We start from the raw sequence: 13,211 nt of genomic DNA on the forward strand, positions 1-13,211 counted from the left end.
GCAATTTAACTGTAGGAAATCTGATTTCTACACCAGCCAAATTCGACGTACTCCATGTATTTTGTTTTGTCCTAAGTACCTTCATGCTGAGCAGGCTGCTCGTATCGCTCACGAGCAAGCCATGCGAGAGGAGAATGAGAAGCGATGGGCGGCGCTGCAGAAACTCACTGAGGAGGAGGTGCTACATGTCCGTGAAGGACAGAAGGTGAGGAGTTACATTGGGCTCAGTCAAAATAGGGAAAGGTGGGTGCTTGAGTGCTGTCATATTGCATGCCAGTGCACCTATGCAAATGTAAATTGGGTATGTACACACTTTCTGGAATTCATGGAAGAGAGTACACTGACTTACTTGATGGATGTGCCATCTACAAGATGTAAAAAAGGCCTGCATATCACCCAACTCGATATTCCGTGTTTCAAAGAAAGCCCTGTCCTGCAGTAAATGAGTTGTTTTGTAATATGGATGTAACTCATCAAGATTTGGCCATTTTTCTTCAAATCATTGGGTTAGGTTTGATTATGTCTGATATAAAGAAAAACAAAAGGAAGATTTTTTTGTCATAGTTTCTCGCAGTGAAGCCAAGGATTTTGCAAAAGGCATCGTAGCTCTTAAGTAAGAACCGCATTGTAACTTGAAGACAGTGAAGAAATATGGGGTTTAAAGGAGGCCGAAGCCCATATCAGCCTTGGTGGGATTCGAACCCAGGCCAAAAACCTAAAAGGCAAAGAAAGTTCCATTGCATCAACCTGACTCATTCTTTTCTGACAATGATAGTACATGCATGTGGTGCTTTGCTGTTTGTAGTTGGACAGGCATAAGAACATTGGCGGGATGAGCAAAGTCAATGAAGCCATGGACAAGCTGGAAAAGATGCAGCACGAGACAAAGAAACAGCTAGAAGCCGTCATGAAGGCAGAGATCAAGTCCAGGTCAGTCTGGTTTCAAAATGACCCCATGGAAATCTGGACAAGTTACATGTATTTCCTTCTGGAGAAAAAAGCACTCAGTTTTAATAATGTCGTTCAAATGTGATCCTGACTTTCATGGCATTCAGTCAGCATCCTTTCCCAGATGGTTTAGCAGTGTCAAAGGTCAACTGATCGGAGGATCGTTGTTGGATTTTCCATCACTGTGATCACAATGGAATGATGTCAGACCAGCATTGCAGCAACTGAGGTTAAAAGCTGTCTAATTGTTAATGTAGACATTCTAATTTTTGGGTCCATTGAATTCTGTTGCCTGATTGGATTGGATTTCAAGTGTCATTTTTCCTGAAACGAATATTTATTTTGGTTATATTTTAGGCAAAATCAAGACAAGCAGATTGAAGACAAGATTGAGGATGTTCAAGAGAAGCTGGGCGTGGCCATTTCCACCTTACAGCAGGCAATCGGTGGCATCAATGAGCAGGTGTCCTCAGCAACTAACCAGGTGCGAAAGACAACAACGTGTGTTTATCCCCAACTTGCTTTGTCATTGTACGGACCATATTCATTAAGTAGCAGTTCAGGTTAAATGCTAAAGACTCCCTCCACTGATATATGTAATGATGAAACAAAACACTGTGCTGTATTTCACACTCGATATGCATTTGTACTCATTAACTGGCAATATTCGAAATCAAAATAGGATGATTTGTCTTGACTGCACTGTGTGCGGCGCTTTAGGAATTCGAAGAGCAGTGGTCAGAGAAGCAAACCCTCCATGAATTATTTCTTTTGGATAGTTCCTGTCCTGTTATCACTTTGCTTTCACAGAGTCGACTTTGGTGACGATACAAAGGAATGCTATGCTTGCAGTGTGCAGGCATGCCTTTGGAACTAAGTCACCGTTTCAAAACAGAAAAGAACGACATGCACATTTTTCAGGAAAAAAAACACATGCATGCACTCACAAATCGGGCAACCAGTCTGTATGATTTAACTCTGTGCCTGGTGAATGTACCAGTATGTGATCAACTTGGATTGGAGTTGAAAATTCTAGTTTCCTCTGTTGGAGGGGTGCTTCAAATATTAATCCTGGATGTTTGACTTCTAAACAAGCTTTGTAGAAATCAGCCGTCCTTTTTTTTTGGGTCAAAATTTAAATATTAATGCTGTTCAAATCCCTCTTTTTGGCTACTGTTTGTATGTTTGTTTCAGCCTAAAGGAAGTACCGATGGGGTGAGAGATGTTTATGTAATGTAGTATCTGTCTAGTCACGGTCTCCATGCTCATTGCATGCACTCTGCATTTGGTTCTGTCTTGTGTACATGTACTCCAATAAGTATGAATTCTTTGTGGTAAATGCTTGTACAAGTAGGTTTGTGCGAAGCACTTATACTGCATGACCTTTTATGTGGCGAGCCTTTCATTACTCAAGAACTGTAATTAACACGTTCATTATAAGTCCATCACAAGTGAATCAGAAGTCGTTGTAGGTCCATCACAAGTGAATCAGAAGTCATTGTAGGTCCATCACAAGTGAATCAGAAGTCATTGTAAGTCCATCACAAGTGAATCAGAAGTCATTGTAGGTCGATCACAAGTTAATTGCTAGTTTTCAAAATGCCATCACAAGTCGATCACAAGCCATCACAAGTCATTAAAAGTCAATCGCACATCGTCATATTCATCACAAATCAATCAGGAGTCCTCGGAAGTCAATTGCAAGTCATCATAAGTCCATCATAAGCCAATGAAAGGTCCTCACTTGTCTGTCACAACTCATTGAGAAGTTAGCCAGTTTGGAGTCAAGTCCCAGGCCATTCACCTGCTCAGATATTTGAGATGTCAATCATTCAGAGTACCACACAGGAACACTCTGGCGCGTTCTAAAAATGCACTGACAGAAATTTTCATAGAGTATGCAACATCAGCCATGCTTAATCTGTTTTCAGTAAGAGAGGAAAATGAACACGTTGCAACATATACCTTACACTCTCCATTTAAACATGATCAACTACACCTTATGAAATTTATGTAAGCTGCAGAGATAAAAAGCCGGAGGTTCACGTTAGAGGAAGAAAAATGATTTCTTTCGTTGAACCATTCTCGGCAAAAACATGTATTCTGTATGCAGTGGAAGGGGTCATTGTGATTAAGATTAAAAACATCTCATTGACAATGACCTTTGCTGTTAGAGCCAGCGAAAGATATGAGACAAATCTCTTGACATATTTCACCTGTTATTTTCATTGTCGCCAGACTGTCTTCACTGGTAGAGTTTAGCACGCAAGCAGTTTTTATGTTCTAAAATGTGACTGACTCCCACAAATCCGAGCACTAAGTTTACTGCCACATGTTGAGACAGTTTGTTTTGGACAAAGCTTCATGATACTGACATTGCAGAGCATGTACTTACCAAAAGAAATGAAGATTTTGGATAGAGTCAAATGAAATTTTTTTTGACGTTTTCAGAAAGTGCTTGCCCTTTTCTTTTCTTTTTTTTTGAGTATTTCTTTCCTAAATATTTATCAAGAAGTTTTTCATTGTACCAAAGTCCAAAATTTAGTTTTTTTTGTTCAAACACTTCATTTGCTGTCCACAGTCAATGGGTTCTCTCGCCGTGTTTACAACCAATGGCTCAGGTTTTGGTGGCCAAAACTGATGTAGGAAAATTATCTGTTACATCTGTATGTTGATTTCATTTGCACCGTGGCCCATTGCTTACTGATGCCTGCAGTGGAAAGCTCAAGTGATTTTTTTGGGGGGGGGGTCTGTCTATGTGTATGTAGTACCAAGACAAGGTGAAGCAGATGATTGAGGAGCAGAGCCAGGGAGGGTTACGTGGCCTGGCAGACCTTGATGCCCGGGTGGTCGCCCTACAAACCAAGCTAGCATCACAGGAAGAGGAAACTCAGCAGACTATAAGGAAGGTAAGATGTTTATGTTTGCTCTGAGAGGGGAGAAATCCCGTACCAGCCTGGTAGTCAAGACCCTGTGAGACCGTCACAAGACCCAGCCACAAAGACCAGCACAAGATCTCCAGTTAGACTGGATGTAATGAGCTGATTAAATGAACTGCAACAAAAGCATTCTTTTGTTGCAGTTCACCCTGTTAGATGTAACTCGTCTCGTGATGGTCTTGACGATACAGGTGTATACAACTCTCATGTCATGCAAACAGTTTCAACATCAATTTTGCAAAATTTTGATGGAACTGTCCTGTAGAATGTCCAGCTATGATGAAGGCTTCATAGACTCTTACTTGTTTTGTCAACCGCGTGTAGTGTAGAAATGGTGATCATTTTGGTACTGTGGTATGGTTTCATTGTTAATGACCAAATTTGTAAAAAAAATTTATAGATTGTTGGATTGGGCTTAAAATTAATCAGCAAAATATAGATGCCTCTTAATGCATTAAGCGGTGTCTTAACCAGAAAAACAGTGTCTTAACCTACATGTAGGACATTTTTTTTTTAATTTGTATCATAGATGTTTGTACATTGTGATGAAATGTTTTAAATACATGTATTGTTTTTCAAACTTTTTTTCTTCTTGTTTCACTCAGGCTATTGCTGAGGCCATTGATGATAAGGTAAGCTATCATTCATTCAGGAATCCAGTTAATTAGTGATTTTCCTAATTATGAGTGCCCGTTGGCTAATATGCCAACTTCGCACTACATTTTGTTTCAGTGGTTCCATTGCCACACTATGTTAGTGGACATGGTTTAAAGCTGCGACAATTTAACGTCGGAACCAGATGCACGTGCAGGGTTTTACAACACCACACAGTTTGATCTTGATTCCATTTTCATTTTACTTTCAAATGGTTCAGTGAATGTGATTTGCTGCAAATCCACGTGTTTAGAGACTTACAAATACTTCAAATTACAGAGTCGATACAGATGGAAAGTGTAAAATTTGCTTGTACTAACCCCTGAAATGTTGCTTGACAGTTGACTGCTTTGATATGGGATATATTGTTTTAACGCCTTGGGGAATAACCTCCAAGGCAAAGCTAAGGGTGCTATGAGGCCCTTGAGGGTGTTAAAACATCATGTTCCACGTCATAGCAGTCCGTAATTGTTTTGTTATACTTCTGTCTTGAGTTCCTTGAAATGTTTTCCTCACCTGAAGTGTCTCAAGTTTAATTGAAGCAGTGAGCACCTCTCTCCATTGCTACATGTATACAGAAAGCTGTCCAACGCATGCCATCTTGATGCATCACTGTATCAGTTGAATTGTTTTGATTGCACGTGTCTTCCTTGAAAACAGTATTTCACATCTTAAAATTCATATTTGGAGGAGAATCTGTACATATCTTTCTTCAAGCTGAGGAGACACTATGTTAAGGAACTTCAAATGGACTTCAGCTATAGACAAAAGTTACAGCACACCAACAGCTGGGCCAAGTTTTGTGAACTTGCTTAAAGAGCACCTCTAAGGAAAACATGTTTTCTCTGATTTTAATTTGTTCAAATAAATATGGAAGCATCCAAATCAAACGCAGTGTCATTTGTCTTCAGAGCTCAACTATAACAAGCTAAAAAGGGCTTTTTTCTGCTCATGCCAAGATGGAAATTCTGAGTGTAGATTGCCTCATTTGGAGAAATCATGCATGCATGTAGCCATTGTTTGGCATGCACAAGGGTTTATCCACTATAGACACAGGGCGAGGGTTCCCCTCATTTTCTCTGTTTTCTCTGAATGACACAATCTACCTTCAGAATTTCCATCTTGGCATGAGCAGAAAAAGGCCCCTTTTTAGGTTGTTACAGTTTAGCTCTGAAGCCAGTTGCATTCAATTTGGATGCTTCCATGTTCACTCAAACAGATCAAATCAGAGAAAACATGTTTTCCTTTGAGTTGCTCTCTAAAAGCTTTCAGAATCATCTTGCTTAGCACCAGGTGTACTTGGCATGGTTGTGCTTACGGTTGCGTGTGCGTAGAGATTTCCCTGTTCTGGCACTGTGTTAAGCCAATTTTTCCTCCAAGGTAAGCATGCCTTTTGCCTTGCTTACTGCTTATGGTCTCCATGAAATACACACAGCCCCATATGTACTATCATGTGCTTAGCAGCTCCATGAAATTGGGCCCTGAATTGTATCCTCCAGGTTTCCTGGAAGTAGCACAGGAGGGCTAGTTACCGCGGGCATTGGATGATGATTATGATGTATTTTAACTAATCTTCAACTTCATATTCTGTCATATTGCTCCTAAGCTGTTTCTCACTGATTATCCTATGGTAAGCAAGCACATGCTTTTAATTCAGTGTCATGTGTGGTCAGTATTGGCAGTTAGTCTTTACACAGTTGTCAACTGTAGTCGTGAATAGACAATGGAGTCTTTCAGAATTCCCTGCATGCAGACTCTATGGATTCCATGATTGTGTTCATGTTTGTCTTTGCTCAACCTTCCATATCAAGCGTTCTACATGTTTGAATGGATTTTGTGAAGGGATTTGGCAGTCCAAATCACAGAAGTCAAAATCACAATAATGAAGACTTGTTTTCTTGTTTTGTATTTGTGTATGATTGGTTTTCACCATGACAGGATAAGCAGGTACATGTATTGCTCTTTTTTTCCATTGAGTGCCTTAACGGTGTGCCTTCATATTGATTAAGTCCTCACAGGCTAATCATAAGTCCTCACAAGTCATGTCAGAAGTCTTTTTACAAGTCCTCAGATGCAAGTCAAGTCACAATCTTCTCAAATGAGCTGTTTACAAAGGCATTCCTTTGTCACTCATCCATTGTTGCTTGTGACTTGACATGTCACCTGACTTGTCAGCTGACTTGTGAGGAACTCACGCATTACTCTTCTACTTATTTTAGCCCTTTCCCTTCAAAGATATCATTGGCTTTCCTCTAATCTTCCCTTCCTTTACTAAGTAAGTTTCAGAAGACATACCCACTTTGAGTGATCTGCATTTACCACTTCCCAGGTTTGCAACATGCTAGTTGCATATCATGAGTTTTGAGCAATTGACCCTTTGATTTCATATCTAGGGTTAATTGCTTCATTGCTAGTGCCCCTGAGTGAAGATATTGACAAATTGGAGGAACCACCAGCACAGGACTGGATGATTCAATTGGTAGAGCATCAGCTCAGTGTTCCAGAGGTCACAAGTTCAAATCCCACCTGAGTTGATTTCATTTTCCATCTTGGTTGATGCTTCAGTTTCAGAAGCAAATGCCTTGACCTTTTTTGAAACATGCAGTGAATTGTCATGCTGTCATCTAGTCTGAGCCTATGATCCCACAGATAGTCAAAAGATCCCAAAATGTATAAGCTGTCACTCAAAATACCAGCAGTGGTGGCCTTTACCGTCTTTCCCTAGCTTTGTTTGAAACCTAACTATGAATTGCACCTTCACTGCAGAATGTACTCTGATTTCAATACCGTATACACCACACCGTTTTTCATGCTCAGGGGCCAATTTCATAGAGCTGCTTAAGCACAGAATTTGCTTAAGCATGAAACCTTGAAAGGTTACAAGCTCAAACTCTATGTGATTGTCATGGAATTTTGGCTGGTTACCTGATTTATCAAGCAAGGTTTTCTAGCGCGTAAGCAAATTTTGTGCTTACGCAGGTCTATGAAATTGGCCCCTGAACTACACCTGCTTTAGGTCAACTATTTTTGAGGGAGGAAATGCCGTTACTTGATAGGAACTAACCTAACCCAGTGTCTGGGAGCAGATACTACAGTGAAGCAGTCAGTTAGGTGTTGGAAAACCAGACTCAGTCCCTGTTGGGGCTGTTACTTGTATTGGTTGGGTAGCTGATGCCAGATTGGGAAATTTGTACCCTCTGGCTTTGGACTAGTGTTCCAGTCAAGACCACAAGGGTATTCATAAGACCAGTCACGAGTAACAGATCGGAGGTCTTATGTTGATCTTGCGATAGTTTTGCAGGTAACTTTTGAAACCGACTGTGGATCTTAAGGTGAAACTAAAAACTGGAAAAGAATCTCAGACTTCTATAAATTTCCTTCTGCATCTACTCTTATTTCTAATTATCCCTCTTGAGGGAAGTTAATTGCTGTTTACTGAAGCACTGATTAGGAGGCCAAAGATAAATATCAAAAATAGCATGCTGAAGTTGTCAAACCTGGGTGAATCATCTTTTAATTGTGTGTCCTCCAGTCCTTGATGTACTGTTGACATTCTGTGGTCAGTTTGGGTTCGTTTGCACACACCCCAGATGTTTGTGTGGTTTAAATGGAGAGTCAGATGGTTGATCTTTCTCAGATCAGTAAATGTCCTTGCATCTAACTTCCAGTGTATGTCATTTTGACACGTCTGCTTTCCTGACTTCCATTCTCATCCCAAAGCATTTCTTCTAGTAGAGCCAAACTTGTACTTTCATCCCAGTCTGTTAACATTCTGAAAGTCTTTGTCATCATACTTTTCTAATGGCTGAAGATTGTGACCATTCGCTGTCTGCACCCGTATCTTCTTCGGCTCTTTATGTCTTTCCAGTGTTGCTGGCAGCATCTTTCACTGATTTTGTTTCATTCTTCAGGCGGCTAAATCTATGTTGGAAGAGCAAGGTGAGAAACTTGAGAAGATTGATGATTGGCGAGACAGTGCCGATAAGAAACTCAAACAGGTCAAGGAGCGGATGGATGAACTGGGACCAGAGGTCAGTTCTGGAGGAATTTACTCTTTTTCTGTGACACCAAGAAGTCCGAAATGAAAACCGAAAAGTAATATAAAAAAAAAAAGGACTCTGCCCTTAACTCAGAATTCCATTAAAAGTTACCAACAGTGTAACTTACTTCTACAGACATAGCCATTCATGTACATGTACGCTGGCTTGCCACAAGAAAAAGTGGTAAAGTGAAGTGACCTGGAAATTGCATTCATTGTCAAATTGAATTAGTTGGTTTAAGTGCCATATCAGGACTTTCTGTACTATGTCAGGCATTGTTTGATGTCTGCCTCATAGAGCTGATCTACAGGGAAATGATTCAGGTCAGACATTGCGAATGAAAGCTGATGTTTTGCCTTTGTCGCGATCTCAACGTCTGTCGTTTGCTTTAACCCCATTTAGATCCGCGAGATGAATCGCACCAACGAGTCGCTGCAGGAAGACGTGAAGGGGCTGATCGACTCAGAGTCCAAGGACAGGTTAGTGAGTAAGGTGTTACCACAAGGTGTCATGGTGTGCTTGCAGAGGGGCACTGTAATGACTGATGTGAGCTTGTTGTTTCGTTATCACCGGTGTGCATGCGTGAATGTCAAACTATTTCCCTGGTTTTGATCTCCTATTGCCCTTCACCGTATACCAGTATTGACTATTGTACATGGCATAGGAAAACTAGCCCCTTTGAAAGGCCCATTAGATATTATATTTTCCCAGGCAAAGCCATAGGAAAACAGAGAATGCTGTATGGACTACTGAGGATGACCAGCCTTACCACACAACAAGTTAAGGTGGTCATTTTGTTCATAGCTCCTCCCCATACATTGTGTCCGTTTGATTGATTGAGCAAAAAGGCTGCCGCCAAGTTGAAATAAACTGAAAAGTCACCTTTCCAATGTCAACTTTTCCTAATGTGATGAAATCTTTGTAAACCTTTCATAGCTTAGAAAAGTATTCATCCTGCACTCACCCATGTACATGAACATGAGTATTCACAGAAGTCCAGCCTGCCATGTTATAGTAAAATTGTAATGCAAAAGAACATTGAGTGTTGTATGTCTTTGTCATGCAGACCTGCCAACAGGCCGTACTCCTTCCTGAGGTTAGGCATTACCACACAATAGATTAAAATAGTAAATGAACTGAAGGCTCATTTAAATACCTTTTAATCTATTCTGTGGTTGCCTGACCTCAGGAAGGAGTGCGTCTAGGTTGATAGGTCTGGTAATCAGCAGATGAGATTCTTGTAAGATTCTTTATATGAGGTAGTTATCATGGATGCATGGTGCTTTCAGATGAAAAGTGCCATGTCCCGTCTTGCGGCAGTTAACCATTCTGAATTGTGTCATTGCACTCACAGTTGGATTAACACAGTGCTGGGGGGTGTGACGGTGATTCTTTAGCTTGTTTGGCAAGACTCCGTTGTGGAAATGAAGCCCAGTTAGCTTTGATTGATCATCAGCAGTGAGATTAATAATTCTGCCTTCAAAAGATTGACTCAATTTCTTCCCACAAATTGAATCAGGATATTTGTTGGAGTTCTGAGCTGTTTGTGCATTCCTCATTTCTTCAGATAACATGTTGACTCTACTTTGTTTACCTCAATATTCGGTGCACAAGTCCAACGATGGGTGTGTGTTACTTTCAGTTGTTAGTCGTTGTGTGGGTTTTCTGTAAGGCCTGAAAGAGCCAGGTTTTCCAGATCTTTTCCAACCTGAGAAAATGGGCATGACAGATCTTTATGAAACTTGACATGCATGTGAAAATATCCATTATTGCATCCACACCTGTGGAGATTCAATTCAATTTGTAATAGTGGTCTTTGTTTTCATATGGTCATTTATTGTTTACACTCTCATGTCAGCCACTGCATTGAGCTCATGTCAGTGGGAAAAATTTATATTTTTGGCTGAAGTGGCTTGGAAACAAAAGGCATTTTCATGAAATTGGTGTCAAAATGAACAAAAGACATCACTGGAAAAACTTGGCCTGGTAAAAATACGTTGTTTTGTTATTTGGCAAAATGTACAGGTCAAGATTCTATCCTTTCCTAGGAAAATCGGAAAGTCATGAAAAATTGGTCTCCAGTTGGATTCGAGTCCAAGTCACAAGTCGTACAACTCTGTGAATTGCCGTCAACGTATGGAACCTCACTTTCCAGAACTTGTAAATTAATCATCACCTGAACAATGACTCCTTCCAGAATTCGTGACGTGCAGATGGTTCGCCAGGAGTTACAGTCTAAGTACACCCAGTTGACCCAGGAGATCGAGGCAGCCAAGCAGGCTGCACCGGCTGGAGCTGAGGCGGCCGTGCCTTCCATACCAGTCACGCAGAAGGAGAAGCTTGCCCAGGGCAAAGGGGGCGGCAAAGTGGATGAGGCCACAAGAGCCAGGATTGATGACATGGAGGAAGTCATCAACAAGGTTAGACTGTGTCTGAATTACCAGGCTGCGGCTTATAAATACACATATCTCAGTGGGAAGTGGCTGTAACCATAACCATAGACTTGTAGGTAATTTCAAGTTGCAGCCAAGTAATTCAGACTTGACCTTAGATGCAAAGCCTGTTTGTTTCACATAGATCTGGATTGTGATCAGTGATCCAGTGTTGGTTCACTGACACCAGAACCCACCCCATGGATAGATAGAACCAACTCGGGGATCACTGATTGAAATCCAGGTCTGTGTGAAACAAACACACCCTTAGTGTTTGAAACAAAAACTTGGCAGGAATTTTTCACTAGTCTCAGGGGTGTAAATCCATGGGGATGGGGGAGTGGTATCCCCCTACTCTCTGATGTGGGGGGGATATTTGATACTTTTCCAGAACCTGCTCAGTCACCCAACATTGGGTACCTGGCCTCCAGATTGTCAAGCGGCAAGTCAGGGAACAAGACTAGCAAATGGAGTTGTGGCTTGCAAGTCACCTTTGAGAATGAAATGTTGCAAAGAAAAACCTTTAATTCCAAGTCTGCAGAGCAGTACACTGAGCCAGTTTGGGTGTAATAATAATGATAATGATATTAATTGTTCAGAGCCCATTACATCATAAAACAGATCTCAACAGGCTGTACATAAATAAAACACGCAAATGCTATGACTTTAAGACTGAAATAAACTTACCTACAAATTATGCAGTAAAAAGCTAAAAGAAGATGCTGGACCCTACACCCTTAAAAGTGGCCACCCACCAAACACCCACAAAACACCCACAAAACCTTCTTCTTAACTCTGTAATGTGATGCTGATTAATAAAGTGTATGAACAAAAACGTACAGTTATTGGCGCAAATAGCCTGAGTAGCTGAAAGCGCCATTAAAACAAACAACAACAAACAACATCAAACACCCACAAATACTGGATTCAACACCTTAGCCATCAGAGTGTAGCTACAAATAACATAATAAAAAAGACTGAAAATAAAAAAGTTATTAAACATCACCTTAAAAAACCTTAAATGCAATTATGCACAATATAGCATTATAACAAGCAAGGATGATACACCTATAAAATATGGTACACCACCTGAAAGAGATGTATTTTTAACCAAGACTTAAAACAGTCTAGAGTGGGGGCTTCACAGACCCAAGGGGGATGCCATTCCAGAGCCTAGGTGCTTGCTTCCCAGCTTCCCATAGGACTCGTGGGGTGTGGTGTAGAACTGCACAAAGGCATGAGGCATTCAAGTGAATTACAAGTGTATTACGAGGGTAACAGAATTTACAGCTCTGGCAGTGGCAGAACACAAAGACCTTTGTCGTTTTACTCTACTCTTCAAGATAATAACATGTTCAGATGACTTTTGTCAATAAGTTTTCAGTTCCTTTGGAGTATGCTGCTGTTTTCTTGCTAAAGATTATTATTGCCTGGTGAAATCTAATCAAATGAGATCAGAGTTCAGACTCCCAATAACGAGCATGTACCAATATAAATGATCCCGTGCTGATCAAATGGAAGTGATGTTGGACTTTTAAGAATCGATCCTATTGTTTCCCTGAATTCATCGCATTTTTACTGTTTGTTTTATTGCAGCAACGGAAGAAGATTGAAGAGGTAGGTTTTTTTTTCTCTTGTCTTGTTTTTTAAACCAGCCTGACCATATGAACTACACTGGACAGCAAAAGAAACTTGCCACTTCTGTCGAAGGCCACACATAAAAATTTACCTCATAGAAATAAACAATTTTTTTACACAGGTATGCGGCAATACCCCTTACTAATCACGTTCTCCTTTGTTGTAAAGATAATCACTTGCTTTTGGGCATGTGATTAGTAAGGGGTATTGCAGTGTACCTGTGTACAAAATTTTTTTATTTCTATGGGGTGAATTTTATGTGTGGCCTTTGACAGAAATGGCAAGTTTCTGTTGCTGTCCAATGTAATTTTTGTAGAGATAATAGTTTATTTCTTGGCCAAAGTTTGTATTTTTTGTCTGGATTTGTTGGGGTGAATTGTGTTTGTGTCCTATCCAGATATGAATATCATTTTAATTTTATAATCTGTTGCATTCTGGCTGTATCAGCCTTGGAATGTGATGTATGTTTCACTCATATGGGTGGCACGGTTGGCTTGTGGGTAAAGTACTTGCCTCTCACCAGTGTGGTCCTGGGTCTGATTCCCGGCCCTGCCATATGT

At 40.6% G+C, this 13,211-nt stretch overlaps 1 protein-coding gene across 7 annotated transcripts in view; it reads left to right on the forward strand.

Moving 5' to 3' along the window:
• Positions 1 to 13,211, forward strand: part of LOC110978558 (uncharacterized) — a 42,955-nt gene that overhangs the window by 19,755 nt on the left and 9,989 nt on the right. For 5 of the 7 annotated variants that reach the window (XR_015425860.1, XM_087138899.1, XM_087138900.1 and 2 more), the window contains exons 8-18: positions 77 to 205; positions 806 to 930; positions 1,306 to 1,432; positions 2,143 to 2,163; positions 3,717 to 3,857; positions 4,493 to 4,519; positions 6,148 to 6,171; positions 8,453 to 8,572; positions 8,984 to 9,060; positions 10,779 to 11,001; positions 12,610 to 12,630. Coding sequence is in view for 6 of the 7 variants with exons in the window: in XM_087138899.1 (XP_086995025.1) it covers positions 77 to 205; positions 806 to 930; positions 1,306 to 1,432; positions 2,143 to 2,163; positions 3,717 to 3,857; positions 4,493 to 4,519; positions 6,148 to 6,171; positions 8,453 to 8,572; positions 8,984 to 9,060; positions 10,779 to 11,001; positions 12,610 to 12,630 (1,035 nt within the window). In the remaining variant the exon portion in view is untranslated. The remainder of the gene's footprint in view (positions 1 to 76; positions 206 to 805; positions 931 to 1,305; positions 1,433 to 2,142; positions 2,164 to 3,716; positions 3,858 to 4,492; positions 4,520 to 6,147; positions 6,172 to 8,452; positions 8,573 to 8,983; positions 9,061 to 10,778; positions 11,002 to 12,609; positions 12,631 to 13,211) is intronic. The other 2 variants (XM_087138904.1, XM_087138903.1) reach the window with 2 other exon arrangements.

This window comes from Acanthaster planci, linkage group LG07, assembly GCF_054643075.1.
Source record: "Acanthaster planci isolate LZ-2023a linkage group LG07, COTS_SCS, whole genome shotgun sequence".
Taxonomy (NCBI): domain Eukaryota; kingdom Metazoa; phylum Echinodermata; class Asteroidea; order Valvatida; family Acanthasteridae; genus Acanthaster; species Acanthaster planci.